The sequence below is a fragment of the Hemitrygon akajei genome, chromosome 1 (assembly GCF_048418815.1).
Source record: "Hemitrygon akajei chromosome 1, sHemAka1.3, whole genome shotgun sequence".
Taxonomy (NCBI): Eukaryota; Metazoa; Chordata; class Chondrichthyes; order Myliobatiformes; family Dasyatidae; genus Hemitrygon; species Hemitrygon akajei.
The window spans coordinates 68,396,859-68,416,670 of record NC_133124.1 but is presented as its reverse complement, the minus strand read 5'-3'; the positions used below and the strand labels follow the sequence as shown (position 1 = coordinate 68,416,670).

The following is a 19,812-nucleotide window of genomic DNA, read 5'->3' as shown; positions in this document are numbered from 1 at the left end:
CTAGGACAGTGTCTGTTATTGTGAACGACAAACTTTGCAGATAAATATATATTTTATCCTCTGTCCTCAGCTCTTGTCTAAGTGGCCAGATTGGAAATTGCTCGCAGCAGCTGTGTGATGGTGAGGAACCTCTCCCTTCCCCGATGTCAACCTGTTTTAAAGAGAAGAGCCTGGAATAGATATCAGCACATCGTGAATCTGTGATCATCGCAGAACCACACAAGATCACAAATGTTTCCTTATCTAAATCTCAACTGCAGAGAAAAATTTCAGTCCACCCCTGCCTCCCACAGGAGCTCATCAATAATCCCCTACCATCCCAGAACCCTGTAAAACCCTGACCCTGACCCACTGGGCAAAGCTGCAACCCTGTGTTCCTGCCCTTGTTGTCTGTAAATTCCTCCTTTGTGACCCACAGCTTCAATTCCCCTTTTACTGTGACCCAACTCACTGCTGCTTCCCGCCAACACTGAAGTGGATCCGTCACAACACTCCCCCTTCAACATTCACCTCTCCTCTGGCATTTGCCTCTTCCGCACCCTCTCTTATAATCTGTTTTCTCACAAATTGGCCCCCCCCTTCACAGTCTGACTCTGATCTCCCATTCATTGAGCTAGTCCCTAACTGCCCCGCTGCCTGACTGTGGGCAGCCCTCATCCTCCCGTCTGACTCACCCCCCACCCACCTTGTCCCTCCGCCTACACACTGATGCATTGGGTACGTACAGTAGACGTGGAGATTCACTGGAGTTCTTCTTTCACAGTGGATGGTCACTGGTCGAACTGGTCTCCGTGGAGTGACTGCTCCACTTCTTGTGGAGGGGGAAGGCAGCAGCGATTCCGATTCTGTTCCAATCCCCCTGCATCTGGCAGTGGTCTGGCTTGCAATGGCCCCGAACAAGAAGATTCTCCCTGCAACATTCAGCCCTGTGCTGGTGAGTGCCGGCAACGGGGAGCGGGGCCAGTCAGAATATTATTGTGCGGAGGAGTGAGAAAGGAACTAGATTGGACAGAGTGGGATACGATATAGGATTGGGAGTGAGGACAGAGTGAGATATTACGGTGGGGGTAATGGCAGGGTGGGATTCAATGGGGTACGATGTGAAATGGCAGTGGGGTGTGTGAGAATCACTCTGCTGGTCAGTGGACATAAATCCTGTGAGATCTTAGGATTAGAAGCTCATCCTGACAGGAGTCTGGGATGAAGGTCTCTGCTCAGAGCTGATCAGTTTATTTCTAATTCCATTCTTGGTTGGTACAGTATTTCTGTTCAAGTGACACTGATCTACCTCATTGCAGAGTCTGGACAGTGGGGTGATTGGGCCACGTGGACAGACTGCTCACGGACCTGTGGAGAGGGTGTGCGATCTCGCAGCCGACTATGTGACAACCCTGCTCCACAGGGTGACGGAGATTTCTGCGTGGGTCCAGGCACCGTGTCCGAGCTGTGCTCCAAAGTGCAATGCCCAGGTAACGGTCTGAGGGAATTAAAATGGAAGTGCTCAGCAGGTCAAGGAATATGTGAGAACGGGAGGGAGGAATATGTGAGGAGGGAAGGGGAAGGAGGAATATGTGAAGAGGGAAGGGGAAGGAGGAATATGTGAAGAGGGAAGAGGAAGAAGGAAGGGCAGGAAGGAATATGTGAGGAGGGAGAGGAGTAAGGAATATGTGAGGAGGGAGAGGAGGAAGGAATATGTGAGAAGAGAAGAGGAGAGGAATGTCGCTTGCACAGTCTTAACAAATCCCAACATGAAAACAGAGCCTTTTACCTTTGTCCTGGCCTACTTCGCCCGTAGGGCTGAACACTGAAATCAGCTGTTCTAATGTGAGACTGGCCTGTCTGGTGTGAGAGGATCCCAGTTAATGTTGGGACATGTTACTCTTGCATCTCTTTGGGATTTGGCTCCTTAGTTTCATGCTGATAGGAAAATAGGTTGAAGGGCGTGTTGTGCTGAGGGCATAGTGATTCTGCCACAGGATGCAGACAGAGTGAACGAGTGGGTGAAGATCGAAGCGAGTGCAATGTGGGGAAGACTGCGATGCACTTCAATGAGGGGAATTAAAAGGGATCTAAGTGTTCAAGTGCATGAGTCACAAAAGGTTTGTGGGTATATTCAGCAAGTAGTTAAAAAGGCAAGCAGCATTTTGGACTTAATTGTGAAGGGATTGGAGTTGAGAAACAGTTGTTTTGTTACAATTGCACAGGGTGTTATTGAGGCCACATCAGTACTGTTGTGCACTTTGCACTGTTTCGGATTCCTCTAGTCCTGCTCTTCTGTTCTTGAACATTGGCGGCCTGATTAAGTTTCCCTTCAATATTCGACCACACTGTCCCTCAACTGTACTTTTATACTCTGGCCCATTCCCCTGTTGACTGTGAGGCTAAGGGGATACTGTAGGAGGGAGGAGGGAGGAGTTTAAATCCTCCCCAACAGCACCAGCAGGTGTTGCCTAACTCACTTTTACAGTTTGCACCTTCTCCAGGAATGGCCTCAGTGATACAGAAATCAAAAGTCCTCCCTCCTACAGTATCCACTTAGCCTCACAGTCACTGGATCTATCATGCTGTAACCACACTTGTATGTGGTACTGGAAATTATTCAGTTATAACCTTTGAGACTTTGACCTTGCCCTCCCAGTTCATGGCAGGATTTCCTGGCTCTGTCCTATGTCATTAGCATTAGCACATAGCACCTCTCTAGCTAATTACCCTCCACTTTTAGAAAGCCCCATAGCCACTTTGAGACATTTCTGACTGGTGCCAGGGAGGCAACGCATCGTCCACACCAGGTCACAGAAACATTTGTCTGCTCCATTCGCAACCGAATTATCTATCACTACAGCTCTCCTGGTTTTTCCCAGCTGCCCTTTGCAGCAGAACCAACCATGGTGCCATAAACCGGGCTACTTCCTCCCAACAGGCCATTCCTTCCCAATGTTATCCCAAACAATGTGTCTGTTTAGACTTCTGTTAACAGTGAGGTGGCTCAGTAGCATAGTGGTTACCGTAACACTTTACCGTGCCATTGATCAAGATTGGGGTTCAATTCCTGCCACTGTCTGGTCTTCCTGTGGCCATGTGTGTTTCCTCTGAGTGCTCTGGTTTCCTCCCACATTTCAAGATACATGGGCAGGTAAGTTGTGGGCATTGTTGACACCAGAAACAGAGTGACAGCCGTGGGCTGCACCTAGCATAGTTCTGGAGCTGTGTTGGTCATTGATGCAAATGATGCATTTCAATGTACATGTGAGCTGGCCACAGGGGGGCTGCTGCTTTTCCTGCCTGTGCCCACTGCTCCGCTTGAAGGTCACCCATGCCTTTCTACCTCTTCAGACAATAATTGTGGGGTGACTAGTTCTCAAACTGTTCTACTCACCATGTGCTCAAAATCACAGATGTTCCGCAGTGAATCTGTCCACAGCTCCAGATGCACGATGATGTCAATCAGGAGCTGCAGCTGGACACATTCCTGCACACATGGTCATCAGAAACACTGGAGATGGAGACACAAGACTGCAGATCCTGGAATCTGAAGGAAAAATGGAAACTGCTGGTGGAACTCAGTGGGTCTGCAGCATCTATGGTGAGAGCGGACAGCTGACATTTCGGTTTGAAACCTGTTTCCCTCCGCAGATGCTGCCTGACCTGCTGAGTGCCTCCAGAGTTTGTTTTTCAACTGGTCTTCCCTCTGACATTTCATGTAGTGTGTGAGGAAAGCTCATGAAGCTGATTTTGTTTTGCTATGGCTAGCTCTTGGTACTCTGAATTAAGGAAGGAACTTATTACTCTCAAAGTACAAGCTGTTGGAATCTGAAGTCCCTCTCTTAGTGAATTAAAGCAGTAACTAAATGCAAAGATAGCCAGCTGTTGCTATTCACAAGTCATCATCTTCACTAAAGCCCTCGCTCTGGGACCACTGCACTCTGAGACTGATAAGCTAGGTTTGCTTTCTTTACAACACAGGGAGTTGCAAGACTTAATTGAAGTGAGGAGCCTCAAATGAGTAAATTACCTTTTTCTCTCAGTGGAAGGGTCAAGCATCAAAGGCCAGGGATTTAAAGTAATCAGTGGAAGGATGAGGTGGGGATACAGGGAATTTCCCCCCAGAAATTGGTGGAGATTGGACATCACTGCCTGAAAGGGTGGGAGAGGCAGAAGGTCTCTCTACATTTACACTAGAGCTGTACATGTGTTGAAGAGCTGTGACCTGCAGGGCCGTGGACCCAGTGGAGAGGGTGAGATTTGACTAGGGAGTTATTTATTGGCCAGCACATGACAGCCATCCAAAAGGCTTCTTCCTTTGGTGTTATTTTCTAAGATTCTGGTGCTCCTGATTGTAATTCCAAGGGTCCGTGTGAACGTTGAGCAGGAAAATGAGGTCAGTGGGCTCCAATTCCATCAGATTTTTTCTGACCGTTGCTCCATTTTATTTCAGTTACAGATTGTTCATCCATTGTTGGTTCTGTGTACGACCCCTGTGGACCTGCTTGTCCTCGAACCTGCTCTGACCTCACGGTAACTGTCATCTTCCTTATCTCCTGGGCTTCTATTCAAGAAAAGGTTACAAGTTCTTAGTGGTCAAATGAGGTTGTGTTTCAAAGCCAGCCATAACTGGGGTCAAGCCCCATTGGTTAAACTAGAACCAGCTAAGGTCACTTTCCATTGGCAAGAGTTAACATCCCACAGATTAGAGTCTGACTCCACAGACTGGGGTCTAACTACCACACAATATGGTCAAAACACCATACATCAGGGTCACAATTATTGATGGGGTCAAACCATGGACGATTCGGGTCAGACTGCTGTTCACTGGAGTGAAATCACATCTCAGGACCAAAGCAATGATATGTTTGTACCTCACTGCACATCTCTTTACCTGTCACTTGTATACACGGTGTATTCACATCACTATTGTCTGTCTGTTACTCTTTTTTTAGTTCTGTATCTGGAGCTGTGAACCAGGTTGCTACTGTACAAATGGCAAGGTGTTAAATGAGAATGGAACCACATGTGTTGATCGACAGGACTGTTCATGTCTTGATTTAGTGACAAGGAAAAGATACTTACCAGGTAGAATTGTACCTGGGAATGATGGATGCAATAACTGGTGAGTGTCACTCTTGTGCTTCCTGATCAACAAACCTCGTCTTCTCTAGAAAGTGACCACTCAGCTGAACTACAAACTGGTGCTCTTGTAGGGCCTGTCATAACACAAGAAATTAGCAGCAGGAGGAAGCCATCAACAGGAGATGTAACTGCAAGTTAAAGGACTGGTCATGTAAAACTGAGATATGTAGAAATATCTTCTCTCAGTGGATGTCGATCTCTGGAATTCTCTGAACTGGAAGAAATTGAGTCAAAAACAGAATTAGGTTTAATATCATTCATGTATGTCATGAAATATGTTGTTTAGCCCCGGTAGTATATTGCAATACATAATTTAAAACAATTATAATTTACAATAAGGTGTGTGCGCGCGCATTGAGTCTGCCATAAGATCAATAAGATCATGGCTGATCTGTCTGTAAACTCAGCTCCATCTACCTCCCTTTTCCCCATAACACTTAATTCCCTTACTATGTAAAAATCTATCCAACTGTGTGTTAAATATATTTAGTGAAGAAACCTCATCTGCTTCCCTGGGCAGAGAATTCCACAGATTCACCACTCTCTGGGAAAAGCAGTTTCTCCTCACCTCTGTCCTAAATCTTCTCTGCTGAATCTTGAGGCAATGTCCTCTATTTTTATTTAATTAAATTATATATTTAATTTTTATATATTATATCTTTATATAATTAAATAACTAGTGTATAAACAGAGGGAAAAAAAGAAAAATATAGGTATTGTCCACGGGTTCATTGTCCATTCAGAAATCTGATGGCAGTGAGAAGGAAGCTACTGTATTCCTAAAATATTGAGTGTGTGGCTTCAGGCTCCTGTACTTCCTCCTTGACGGTAGCAATGAGAAGAGGGCATGTCCTAGGTGATGGGGTCCTTAATGATGGATGGAGCGCTTTTGAGACATTACCTTTTGCTAATATCCATGATGGAGCTGGCTGAATTTGCAACTTTCTGCAGCTTTTTCTGATCCTGTGCAGTGTTCCCTCCATACCAGACAGTGATGCAACCAGTTAGAATGCTCTCCATGATACATCTATATCAATTTAGGAGCATCTTTGGTGATATCCCAAGTCTCCTCAATCTCCTCAATATAGCCACTGTTGTGCCTTTGTAATTGCATTAATATGTTGGGCCCAAGATAGATCTTCAGAGATGTTGACACCCAGGAACTTGAATTGTCTCACCCTTTCCACTGCTGATCCCTTGATTTTCCCCCTTCCTGAAGTCCACAATCAATTCCTTAGTCTTACCAACACTGAATGCTGGATTATTGTTGTGACTCTACTCAACCAGCTGATCTATCTCACTCCTTTACACTTCCTTGTCACAAGTCTTGCCCATCGCAAGGGTACAACTCTTTCCTCCCCAGTACTGTTGCAAGTGTTCCATAGATAGGAACCCATTTCTTCCCAGTATTGATGCAAGAGTCCCATAAGTTGGAACCCTTTTCTCCCACCCTCCTCTGAGCCATCTTCATCTCTCTAATCCTCTTCACTTTTTGCCAATTTAAACATGGCTCAGGTAGCGATCTGGAGATTATTGCCCTCGGGGCTCTGCTTTTGAATTCTGTCCCAAGCTACCTCCTTTCTGGCTACATCTTTTGTGCCCACCTGGATCCTCCTCCTCCCATTCCAAGCTCTTCACCAGTACAGGAAAGGTGTCCTTAACCTTAGCAACAAGTAGACAATGCAATCTTCAGGTCCTGATGTCTCTGTTGCAGGTAGCCCTCTCCATTCCCCTCAAAATGCTATCTGTTGTGATACTGCATTTCTCATTTCAGCCCCAGCTGGCACCATGTTCAGCCTCCCTGCAGTCCCCACCCTTGACCACACAGGAGTAGGAGTTGGATGACATGAAAACAGGCTCTTTTGCCCAACTGGTCCATGAAAACTAAGATGCCCACCTAAGACAGTCCTAATTTCCCATGTTTGGCTCATATTCCTTTTAAACTTTTCTTATCCACTTATCTGCCAGGTTAAATATTGTTATTGTATCTGCCACTACTCCTTTCTCTAGAAGTCTTTCCGTATACTGTGCACATCATTCTCTGCTTAAGAAAGGTGTCCTCAGGATCCTTTTAAATCTTTGTCCCTCTCACCGTAAAATTTCTTGAAGGGGCTGAGGCTCCAAAAAGAACTCATCCTGGGTCCTCCTACCTGCCTCTTCAGTAGTCACACTGTCCTCTCCCTCACCATTCACCAGGTTAAAGCAAGTTAATCCAAGCAATGTAACTTCCTCCGGACTGTATCTGGGTAATTTTCCCCCTCCCTTGTGTGTCACAATGTGCAGAACTCTGACTGCAGCTCATAGGCCCTGAACTGAAATTCCTCAAGTAGTCAATGCTTACTGAATGCAGTCACTGTTTAGCATAGAGGGGTTCACCAGTCCCTATAACATCGGAAACTCAAGCACTTGACTGATAAACATGATGACAAGACATTGCTCCCTTTCATTTACTTTTGAGGATTGGAAGGGAGTGGTCGAGGCCCTGGTAACTACTCTGCTGGCCTTTTACAAGGGAACTCGGCTGCTTTTTTCCAGCTGAGATCACTCCCACCCTTTCACACTGGCATGGCATGGCCCTTTCTCGTTGAAGGCAGAAGCAAGGTCCGGGATTAGATTTTTCACCTCTACAGTAGACAGGTGTGGAGGTCCACGGCCTGGAAGGAGGTGGATTCCTCAGTTCCTGTGTACTCATCCACACTGTTTCAGACTGAACTTGATCTCAGAACTTTAGAACTAGCATGATGCAGTGCAGGAAGAGTCCCTTCATCCCACCATGTTGTGTCAAGCTAATGACATCTAAACCCTTCTGCCTCACATGGTCCAAACCCCTCCAGCAGGAGTTCCCTGCTGCCCGTTTTGCTGGTAGAGCTTGATGGTTTGGAAGGTGCTCTTGGAGTAGCTTCAGTGACCAATTGTACCTTCGCCATCTGGAATTCTCTGATTCAAGACTTACCAACATTTTCTCAAGAGCCATTAGGGATGGACAATTAATGCTGACCTTGTCAGTGACACCCAGATCCCAGAAATTAATAAGTGTAAAGTTTAATGCTCAAAGATCTCAGTAACTGTCTGTATTTTTCACATTTTAACTGAGTGGGTCATGTGATTGTGGTGAATTCAGTAGTACCCGATCATTGCACATTCTGGTCAGGGAAAGCTGGTTTACAATCTACCGTTTGGATGCAGCTTGGTTCTAACATCCACTTTCTCTTGGTTGCAGTTCCTGCGTGGAGGGGGAGCTGATGTGCACCAGTCACCCCTGTGATGGTAGGTATAGGTATGTGCACTGGCTTGATGTCTGTGCATGTGGCTGACCAGTTAAACAACTGACAACGAGATGATGGTAACGATGGACTTTGTCAAATGATGCCGTGAAATGGTTTCATGAAGGGAAGCTGACAAACCTGATGGAGTTCTTTAAAGATGTAACCAGCAGGGTGGATAATGTGGAACGAAATGTTATCTGTGATCTTCCCACAGTCACAAGACGAATCGGTTAATAGGTTAATTGATCATTGTAAATTGACCTGTGATCAGTCTAGGGTTAAATAGGTGGGTTCCTGGCTGGTGTGACTCATTGGGCTGGAAGGGCCAGTTCTGTGCCGTACCTCTAAATAAATAATTCCAAAAGCCATGATATAATTATGGAGGTATAGAACGTAGAGTTGAGAAATGGGCCCTTCAGTCCACTGCATCCATGCTGACAGTGATGCCTTTCTACATTAATCCCATTTGCCTGCATTGGACCCATATTCACTCTACTCCTTTCCTGTCCAAGTGCCTGTTCAAACACCTTTTAAATAATTGCTCAGACAAATACTACAAATAAAACCAGAAGATCGTGGAAACATTCAGCAGGCCAGGGAGCATCTGTGGAAAGAGGAAGATTTAATCAGAACTGGGACTGAGAAAATACGAAGTTGTTATTAGTTCAAAGTCAAAGTAAAATTTATTACAGAGTGCATACATGTCACCACATACACCCCCCTGAGAATCCTTTCCTGTGGGCATCCTTAGCAAATCTATAGAACAGTAACTGTAAGCAGGATCAATGGATAATAAACTGTGCAAATGCAAATATAAATAAATAGCAATAACTAACGAGCATGAAATTACAAGATAAGAGTGTAAATAAGTATAGTTATCCCCTTTTGTTCCAGAGTCTGATGGAGCAATAGTAACTGTTCTTTAACCTGGTGGTGTGAGTCCTGAAGCACTTGTACCTTCTACCTAATGGCAGCCGCAAGAAAAGGGCATGGCCTGGGTGGTGAGGATCTTTGCATTTCTACTGTAGCATTTCAGGTAGATATGATCAATGGTTGGGAAGGTTTCACCCGTGATGTACTGGGCTGAATCCACTACCTTTTGTAGGATTTTCCGTTCAAAGGCTTTGGTGTTCCCATACCAGGCCGTAATGCAGCCAGTCAGCACACTTGCCACCACACATCTGCAGAAGTTTGCCAAGGTTTTTGATGACATGCCAAATCTCTATCGAATTCTGAGCAAGTAGAGGTACTGCTGTACTGTATTCACATTTATATTTATATGATGGGACCAGGACAGGTCCTTTGAGATAGTGACACCCAGGAATTTAAAGTTACTGATCCTCTCTGCCTTTGATCTTCTGATGATTACTGGCTCGTGGACCTTTGGTTCCCCTCTCCTGAAGTCTACAATCAGTTCCTCTGTCTTATTGGCAGTGAGTGAGAGGTTGTTGTTATTACACCACTCTGCCAAATTTCCAATCTCCCTCTTGTATGCTGATTCATCACCACCTGTGATACAACAGTGGTGTCATCAGCAAACTCGGATACGGTGTTGGAGCTGTACTTAGCCACACCCTCGTGGGTATGAAGCAAATAGAACAGGGAGCTAAATACACGTCCCTGTGGTTCACCTGTGCTGATGGAGACTGTGGAGATGTTTTTGCCAATCCAAACTGACTGGGGTCTGCAAATTGCAGAGAATAAGTGATTATTTGTGATAAGGTGAGATCAGGTGGGTTAATGAGGCAGTTGGAAGCACTTGTGTTGTGATGCTAATTAAAGGACTGTGGGACTTGCCCACCAGCTCAGGGTATTCTAGTTCAGAGAGGAAAATCACAGATGGGAGATGGGCACGAACGGCCAGTTCTCATACTGACAGATAAACAGAGTTACTTGCATTTTGAGAAGCTGATGTTCAGTCTGGAAGGCTGTAATGTGCCCTACTTCTAACAGGGGACAGGTAGAGAGGTCAGCATGGGAGAGGATGGAGCGACCAGGACCTTACCTGTGGACTGAATACAGGTACTCTACAAAGCGCCACCCTATCTCTGCTTGGTTTTGTGTTTGTGGCTTAGATGAAGAAACAGGACAAGGCGTATCCAAGTTGACAAATGATATAAATATGAATGGGCAAGTGACCTGTGTGAACCATGCAAAGGAATGTGGACAGGTTTTGTAAGTTGCTTACTATGGTCTCTTGTAAGTTATCTGGACTGTTAACTAATCAAAAGTACTTAAATACAGACATAGTGCTATTCTATCTTAGTCATATTTGTGAAGAGACTTGCACATATAGAAAATGTTGCTCTCTATATTTTGAAAGAAAAAGTTTGCAGTGTATGGATTGCTTAGGTTTCCAAGTTAAATTTATAGATTGCATTTCAACTTCTTGATTAAGTCTTGAAGAAGTTTCCATGGTCTCTCAGATCTTAAAGATACTGAAAGAATTTAAAAAAGAAGTGAAATTTGAGTAAGGAGTCAGCCATTCACCTGGAGGGTGATGAATCTTTGCAACTCCCTGCTCTAGAGATCGATGATGCTCAACTGTTGAACATCCTCTACATAGCACGATCCAGAGACAGAGAAGCAGTTTCAGCGACAGGTTACTATCGATGCAATGCTCCTCAGACAGGATGAAGAGGTCAATACTCCCCAATGCCATTAGGCTTTACAATTCAATCGCCAGGACTTAAGAACTTTTTAAAAGCTATTATTAATGCTTTTTGAGATAGTGATTTAGATGCATATCATATTTTTTACTGAGTTAAGTATTGTATGTAATTAGTTTTGCTACAACAAGTGTATGGGACATTGGAAAAAAAGTTGAATTTCCCCATGGGGATGAATAAAGTATCTATCTATCTATCTTAGAGTTGGTTAAAAGGTTGGCACAACATTGTGGGCTGAAGGGCCTGTACTGTGCTGTACCATTCTATGTTCTATATTAAATACTGTAAATATTAGGTAAGCAAGGAAAAGCTAGCCATCAAGTTTTTTAAAAAGAAGTTTTACAAATGAAAGGGTAGTCTTCAACCTTATAGCATAAATATAGACTTCTCTAACTTCCAGTAATTTCACCCCCACCCTTCTCTCTTTTTCCATTCCCCATTCCTGATTTCCCTTTCACCCTTTCTCTTTGCTTCTCTTACCCATCACCTCCCTTTGTGCCCCTTCTTCCCCCATGGTCCACTGTTTTCACCTATCTAATTCCTTCTTCTTCTTCAGCCCCTTCCTTACCTTCCACCCTTTACCCCTCCCACAGCTTCTAACTTTGTTGCCCCTTACTTGACTTCACCAATCATCTGCCAGCTGGTACTCCTTCCCCTCCCCCCACCTTAATCAGGCTTCTGTCCTCTTCCTTTCCAGTCCTGATGAAGGGACTCGGCCCGAAACGTCAACTGTTTGTTCCCCTCCATGGATGCTGCTCGATTTGATGAGTTCCTTATTATCACTGACTTGTGTGTCATGAAGGGCATTGATAGGGAAGACAGCAGTAAACTAGCAATCTATAACCAGAGGGACTAGGTTAAGGGAAGGAATGAGAGATTTAAAGGTGTTATAAAGAAGAGTTGTTTCTGCCCAGGGGGTGGTTGGTATTGAGATGTTTGCCTCCTGAGGATGATGGTGGCAAAGACTCCTGCAACGCTTCAGTGGTATCTGAATCACCAAGGCTGAGGAGACTGGTAAATGGGATTGGTGTGTGTAGTGTAGGCCTCCGTTAGTCTATGGGATTGGTGTAGAAACATCCCGATGGACAGCAAGGCCATGATGGGCCGATGGGCCTGTTTCTGTGCCCTATGACTCCATGTACTTCATCTTCAGTCTAAACAACTGAAATTATTTGACCTGAATTGAATTGGACACAATTACAATTAAAAGGATAGTCTCCACTCATTGTATCTTGTTTACCTCTCCTGAAAAAGCACAGTTCAACTAAGAACCATCCAGCAAGGATTTAACTGAGTCTTTGAGTTAACTTCTGGCATTGTCCCCCAACAGCCTACTGAGTTCTTGATGAAAGTCCTTAGTGTCTTGTTGACCTTGTACAGAGACGGGCTTTCCAGGATCCATGTGTGGGGCATTGAGTTGTATGCTTTCTCGTAATCAATCAGGCTGTACTTAGGTTGGTTTGCCTGGTCTTAGAGTCCCACGTGACTGCTTTGACAACTAGTAGTTGGTGCTTAGAGCCTCTGGTTCCATTACCAATCCCCCTCTGAACAGGGCTCAGGGATTTACACACATGTTCCTTCAGCTTGGCGGCCATGAAGTCTGATGGAACTTCTATGTTGTTGACAGGCAGGTTCCAGACTGGTTGTTTGATGGTGTTGCTCCTTTGAGAGGATCCTTCACTGTGAGTACTGTCCTTGAGTGAGCCAGTCAGGGTGGGAGCCTGCTTCAAGCAGCTGGTTCATTTGACCTGCCGGCGGTGTACGTTATGCTGTTAATTTTTTCAGCCAAAGGGTGGGTCATGTTAGGTCCTGGTGATGTTCAGTTCTTCATACTTGCTACCTGTTGCTGGACATCTGCTGCTGTGATGGTGACTGGTTCTTCCTCTGGGAGGTTGCAGAAGCTCGCTTGTAGGTCTTTCAGCCATTGCGACTGGTGTCATGTGATGCTTCTTTCTCCCATATACTCTTCCAGAACTCCTCAGTTGCTGTTTTGGTTGGTTCAAGTACTGGCATGTTGCTCTGGAACTGTGCGAATACTTTTCCTGTTATCATTCACTAGTTGTGAATGATAAGAACAAGAAAGGTCATGCTAGCTCGGATGCCCCCCGGATTACCAAGATCTGTACCAATGATTGGGGAACCAGGACCATCTGGTGAGAACTTGGCTACCATAACAAACCATAAATGGACAAGACTAGAAAAGTTGTTGAAGTTGTTGCTAACAGAGAGACAGAAATGGTGAGAGGCTTTTTAATTTATTCACAGGATGTGGGCTTCGCAGGCTGAGCCAGCAGTTAATTGTCCATCTGCTGTTGCCCTTGAGAAGGTGCTGACAAACTGCATCCTTGACTGACTGCAGTTTTTAGGTGTGGGTATTCCCATCGTACTGTTAAGGAAGGAGTTCCAGGATTTTGACCCTGCAATAGTGAAGGACTGGTGATATATTTCCAAGTCAGAAAGCTGTGTGGCTTGGAGGGGAACCTATGGGTCGTGGTGTTCTCCAGCACCTGCTGCCCTCGTCCTTCTAACTAGTAGAAGTGATGGATTTGTGAAGGTGCTGTCGTGGTGAGTTGCAACCTGCTGCTACTGTGTGTCAGAGGTGGAGTGATGGGATAGTTGCGGATGGGGTGTCTGTATAGTGGGCTGCTATGTCCTGTAAGGTGCTGACAGTTTTGAATGTTGTTGAAGCTGCACTTATCCAGGGAAGTGGAGGGTGTCCTATCACACTCCTAACATGAGCCTTGTAGATGGTGGTCATGCCGGGTCCGAGCAGTCAGGAAGTGTGTTACTCTCCACAGGATTCAGCGTCTGACCTACTCTGGCAGCCACATTGTGTACGCGGCTACTCCAGTTCAGTTTCTGATGGGGGGCGGGGGGGGTTCAGTGTTGCTGAATGTCACATTGCTCTGAGATGAAAGGATGCCGGGTGTTCAGTGTCCAACTCACTAAAGCCTAGAATGAGAGTAGCTGAGAGTAATAAGGAAGTCTGAAAATGTTATCATTTATAGAGGGGAAACTGAATGCAAAGTTAGGAAACTGTGCTGCTTCAGTTGCCTAGGGCAGGGTGAGATCATATCTGGACTGCTGCATACTGCTGGTCTCTTTATTTTAACAAAGATGTCATTGCTACAAATAAGGCTTGTTCAAATAATGCCTGGAATGGGTAGGTTGTGTCTGCAGGGTTTGTATCCGCTGGGGTGGGTGGGGGGGAGGGGGGAATAGAAGAGTGGGAGGGGCATTGATATAGTAGGTGTGGAGGGGATATTTCCTCCTGTGGGAGCATGGAGAACTAGGGTCACCATTTAAATCGATAAAGTGAAATATTTTCTGTAGAGGGTTGTGCATCTTTGGAACTCTCATGCCTAAAGAAGAAGTAGAAGCTCAGTCAGGATGGTGTAAAGTGGAGGTAGAAGGGCTCTTGAAATGCAACCGTGAAAGCTTTCTGGGAATAGTGGAAATTTGGAACTGAGGTTAAAATGGCATAGAATTTTACAGTGCAGAAATGGACCTTCAGCCAATTATGCCCATGCTGGTCATTTTGCCATTCTATACTAACCTCATTTGCCCCTCACCTATTTAAGTGTCCATCTAAATGCCTCAAGCATAGTGACAGTATCTGATTTCAGCATCTCTGCTGACAGTGGATTCCTGATATTACCTACTCTTTGTGTAAAGAAGCCTAGCACTCAGATCCTGTTTAAACTCTTTCCTCTCACCTTAAACTCCATGAACTCTGTTGTCTGAGGGGTTGGAAGAAAATTGAAAGTAATGGGGTGAAGTGGAGAGATCCAACAGCGATAGGATTCGGTGCTGGGCTGAGAATTGGAGAGATCCAACAATGATAGGATTCGGTGCTGGGCTGAGAATTGGAGAGATCCAACAGCGATAGGATTTGGTGCTGGGTTGAGAATTGGAGAGATCCAACAGAGATGGGATGCAGTGCTGGGCTGAGAATTGGCAGATGGAGTTCAGTCCAGAAAGGTGTGAAGTGATACATACTTAGCGGTTACCATAACACTGTTATAGCGCCAGCGTAATTCTGCCGTTGCCTGTAAGGAGTTTGTACGTTCTCCCTGCGACTGCATGGGTTGCTTCTGGGTGCTCCAATTTCCTCCCACATTCCAAAACTGTACCGGCTAGGAGGTTGATTTGTCTCATGGGTGTATTTGGACAGCACTGGCTTGTTGTGCTGGAACCTAAAAGTAAATGAAGCTCAGATACACATCGGAAGGCTGAACTCGAAGGCAGAGTACAAGATTAATGGTGGGATTCTCTACAGTGTGGAGGAACTGAGTAATTTTGGGGTCCATGTTCAGATATACCTCAGAGTTGCTATGCATTCGATAGGATGGTTAAGAAGGTGTACGGTGTATAATGATGCAGCTCTATAAAACACCAGTTAGACCATACTTGGAGTATTGGGTTCAGTCTGGTCGTTCATTACAGGAAAGATATTGAAGCTTCACAGAGGGTACAGAGGAGATTTGCCAGGATTTTGTCTGGATTAGAGAGCATGTCTTTTGAGGAAAGGTTGAGCAGACTAGGGGGTGTACTCTTTAGAGAGAAGGAGGATGAGAGGTGACTTAATTAAGTTGTAAAAGATGATAAGAGGCATTGACAGGATGTACAGCTAGCTCCGTTTTCCAGGGCAGAAATGCCTAATACCAGATGCTAAAACATTAGGGACACTTAAGATTCTCTTATATAGTTATAAGACACATGGATGAAAGAAAAATGGAAGACTATGTGTGAGAGAAGGGTTAGATTGATCTTCGAGTTGGTTAAAGGGTCAGCATAACACCATGGGCTGAAGGGCCTGTGCTGAGCTGTATCATTCTATATTCTATGGTCTTTCAAAATACAAGCATAATCATGACAATCTGGTTTTGTATTGTAGCAAGTTTATGGAAACATTGGCCTGCAGGTTGCCTCATTGAGAAGACAGTTGGACAGGTACATGGTTAGAAAAGATTATCAGACCATAAGACCATAGGACATAGGAGCAGAATTAGTCCATTTGGCCCATCGAGTCTGCTCTGCCTTTCAATCATGGCTGATCTTTTTTCCCCTCCTCAGCTCCACTCCCTGACCTTCTCCCCATAACTTTTAATGCCGTCCAATCAAGAACCTGTCAAGCTCTGCCTTAAATCCACCCAACAACCTGGCCTCCCCAGCTGCCTGTGGCAACAAATTCCACAAATTCACCACCCTCTGTCTAAAGAAATCTTTCTGCATCTCTATTTTAAATGAATGACCCTCTATCCTGAGGCTGTGCCCTCTTGTCCTAGACTTCCCCTGCATGGGAAACATCCTTTCCACATCTACTGTGTTTAGGCCTTTCAACATTCAAAAGATTTCAATGAAATTCCTCCCCTCCCTCCCAACATCCTTCTAAATTCTAGTGAGTACAGACTCACAGCCACCAAATGTTCCTTGTATGATAACCTTTTCTTACACAGCATTATCCTTGTGACCTGCCTCTGAACCCTCCCCAATGCCAGCACATCTTTTCTTAGATGAGGTGCCCAGAGCTGTTCAAGGTGAGGCCTCACCAGTGCCTTATAAAGCCTCAGCATCACATCCTGCTGTTGCATTCTAGACCTTTTGAAATGAATGCTAGCATTGTGTTATGAGGAATTATAGGTCAAATGAAGGTAAATGGGACTAGCTGAGTTGGGATTTTGGTCAGCGTGGTCCAGTTGGATCAGAGTGCCTGTTTCTGCCCTTCTATGATCCTCTGGCTCTGTGACTGTAGGCTTTGGCCTAAGATCACCACTCTGTAGTCCTGTGCTGCAGTTTCACTGGTCTGCCAACTCTTTCGAGTTCAACTCTCGCACTGTCTGTAGTGACAAGGTGCTCTCCCCTCTGCAGTGGATGGAGGGTGGTGCTCCTGGTCTCCATGGACACCTTGCTCCAAAACGTGCGGTGTGGAGTCAACTTCGCGATACCGTTCCTGTGCATGTCCAGAGCCTCGGAACAATGGAACAATGTGCGAGGGAACGGAGCAAGTTCATGGAAACATCGGCCTGCAGATTGCCGTGGAACGCTGCCCTTCCGTGTCCTTCTGTCCAGGTAACTGCAAAGGATCCAGCACTAAATAGCAAAGGAAGACTTCAGAGAACCTGGGGCAAGAGAGGGGGTGGATGATTAAGGTGGGCAGATTAGTGGGAATTTTATTCTCTGATGGTGGAGTGGGAAGAGGAATGGAATGTGGGGAGTTGACAGAGAATAGAAGATATAGGCAGAGGGAAGAGAGGATTCAGATGAGAGACAGAGAAATAGCAGAGCTATGGAGAAAGGGAGGAGTGTTGGTAGATGCAGAATGAGGAGTCGGAATGAAGGAAGAGGGAAAGCGAGGGAGAGAAGCAGGAGTGAGGAGACAGAGAATATGACAAACAAATCTATCACATATTGGTTGTGAATGGACTAACCGTGTGTGCTCTGTCTGGTTTCTTTCCATGCAGTGGATGGTGCCTGGAGTCCATGGTCAGCGTGGTCAGAGTGTGACGGATGTGTGGGTGTGTCAATCCGAACCCGGAGGTGTAACAGGCCACCCCAACGATTTGGTGGCGTGCAGTGTCTAGGCGAGGCAGAGCAGAGCCGAATGTGTCATACCAATTCCAGTCTGTGCACAGGTCTGTACAAACCACTTGTGGACAATGAGAGAGAGAACTAGGATGGGAGAGAGAAACCGAGGGAGACAGACACATTGGCAGAGAGAGAGATTTAAGAAAGAGGCCTAAAAACTTCCTTGTGCTCAGTTTCCAGTGTAAAAATGGCATGAACAACATCATAACACCATTTTGAAAATCACTGTCAGATTGTTCTAGAATAGTGTAGGTCACTCTAGTGAATCTTGCATCAGTGGTTGGCAAGCTAAGGACAGGATTTATGAGGATTTAGAGAAGCTTAGTCAGCTTGGCTTCATGAGGGGCAGGTTGCGATTCACTAGCCTGACTGAGTTTTTTGAGAAGGTGAAGAATCAAATTGAAGATGGTAGAGTGGTGGATGTGGTGTATATGGATTTTAGTGTGGAATTTGACAAAGTCCCCGTTGGTGGGCTCATTCAGAAAGTCAGGAGGTATGGGATCCGGGAAAACTGGGCTGTGTGCATTTGGAGTTAGCTGAAAACAGAGGGTGTAATAAATGGAGTGTATTCTGCCAGGAGGCTGCGCACTAGTGGTCCACGGGGAAATATTTATTGGACCCCTGGTCTTTGTGAATTTTATAGGTGACTTAGATGAGGAAATAAAGGGCAGGTTAGTAAGTTTGCAGATGATACAAAGATTCATGGTTTTGTGGACATTGTAGAAGTTTGTTGTAAATTACACTGGGACATTGACAGAATGCAGAGCTGGGCTGAGAAGTGCAGATGGAAGTCAATCTAGAAAAGTGTGAAGTAATACACCTTGGAAGATCAAACTTGAAGGCAAAGTTCAACGTTACTGACTAGATTCCTCGCAGTGTGGAGGAACAGAGTGACCTTGGGGGTCCACACCAGTTGATAGGGTGTTTAAGAAGGTGTATGGTATATTGGCCGCCTTTAGTCAGAGGATTGAGTTCAAGAGCCATGAGATAATGTTGCAGCTCTATAAAACTCTGGCTAGACCACACTTGGAGTATGGTGTTCAGTTCTGGTCTCCTTGTTGTAGAAAGTACATGGAAGCTTTAGAGCGGCTGCAGAGGAGGAGGTTTACCAGATTGCTGCCTGGATTAGAGAATGTGTCTTATGAGGAAAGGCTTCAGTTCAGTATTAAACACCTTAATTCCCTCCAGGCTTGACAAGAAGCTCAGAGACCTCGGCCTTCACCCTGTCTTGTGTAGCTAGATCCTGGACTTACTATCAGATTGCCAGCAGGTGGTAAGAGTGGGCTCCCTCATTTCTGCCCCTCTGACCCTCAACGCAGGTGCCTTCAGGGCAGTGTCCTAAGCCCCCTCCTTTACTCTCTGTATACCCATGACTGTGTTGCCACCCACAGCTCCTATCTGCTAATTAAATTTGCTGACAATGCTACACTGATTGGCCTAATCTCAAATAATAATGAGGCATCTTACAGAGAAGAAGACAGCACCCTGACACTGTGGTGTCAAAAAAACAACCTTTCCATCAATGTCGCAAAAACAAAGGAACTGGTTGTGGGCTACAGGACAAATGGGGACAGGCTAACCCCTATTGACATCAATGGGGTTGAGACAGTGAACAGCTTTAAGTTCCTCAGCATAAACATCACCGAGGACGCCATTAGGTCTGCACATAACGGCTGTGTGGTGAAAAAAGCACAACAGCGCCTCTTTCACCTCAGACGGTTGAAGAAGTTCGGTATGAGTCCCCAAATCATAAGGACTTTCTACAGGGGTGCAATTGAGAGCATCCTGACTGGCTGTATCACTGCCTGGTATGGGAACTGCACTTCCTTCAATCGCAGGACTCTGCAGAGAGTGGTACTGCAGCATTAAAGCCAGGACCAGTGGGCTCTGGGACAGCTTCTTCCACCAGGCCTTTAGACTGATTAATTCACACTGACACAATTGTATTTCTATGTTATATTGACTGTCCTGTTGTAATGCTGTTTATTACAAATTACTATAATTTGCACATTGCATATTCAGACAGAGACGTAACGTAAAGATTTTTACTCCTCATGTACGTGAAGGAGGTAAGAAATAAGGTCAATTTAATCCCCTTTGGAACAAAGGAGGATGAGAGGCAACTTGATAGAAGTACACAAGATCAGATCCAGGAGATTTAT

At 45.3% G+C, this 19,812-nt stretch overlaps 1 protein-coding gene across 1 annotated transcript in view; it reads left to right on the top strand.

The window, feature by feature from the left end:
* sspo (SCO-spondin) overlaps positions 1-19,812 on the top strand; it is a 288,864-nt gene that overhangs the window by 143,339 nt on the left and 125,713 nt on the right. Inside the window, exons 62-69 of the mRNA XM_073052198.1 lie at positions 71-120; positions 764-934; positions 1,299-1,469; positions 4,436-4,515; positions 4,938-5,107; positions 8,348-8,394; positions 16,934-17,134; positions 17,527-17,697. Of these exons, the coding sequence (XP_072908299.1) occupies positions 71-120; positions 764-934; positions 1,299-1,469; positions 4,436-4,515; positions 4,938-5,107; positions 8,348-8,394; positions 16,934-17,134; positions 17,527-17,697 (1,061 nt within the window). The remainder of the gene's footprint in view (positions 1-70; positions 121-763; positions 935-1,298; positions 1,470-4,435; positions 4,516-4,937; positions 5,108-8,347; positions 8,395-16,933; positions 17,135-17,526; positions 17,698-19,812) is intronic.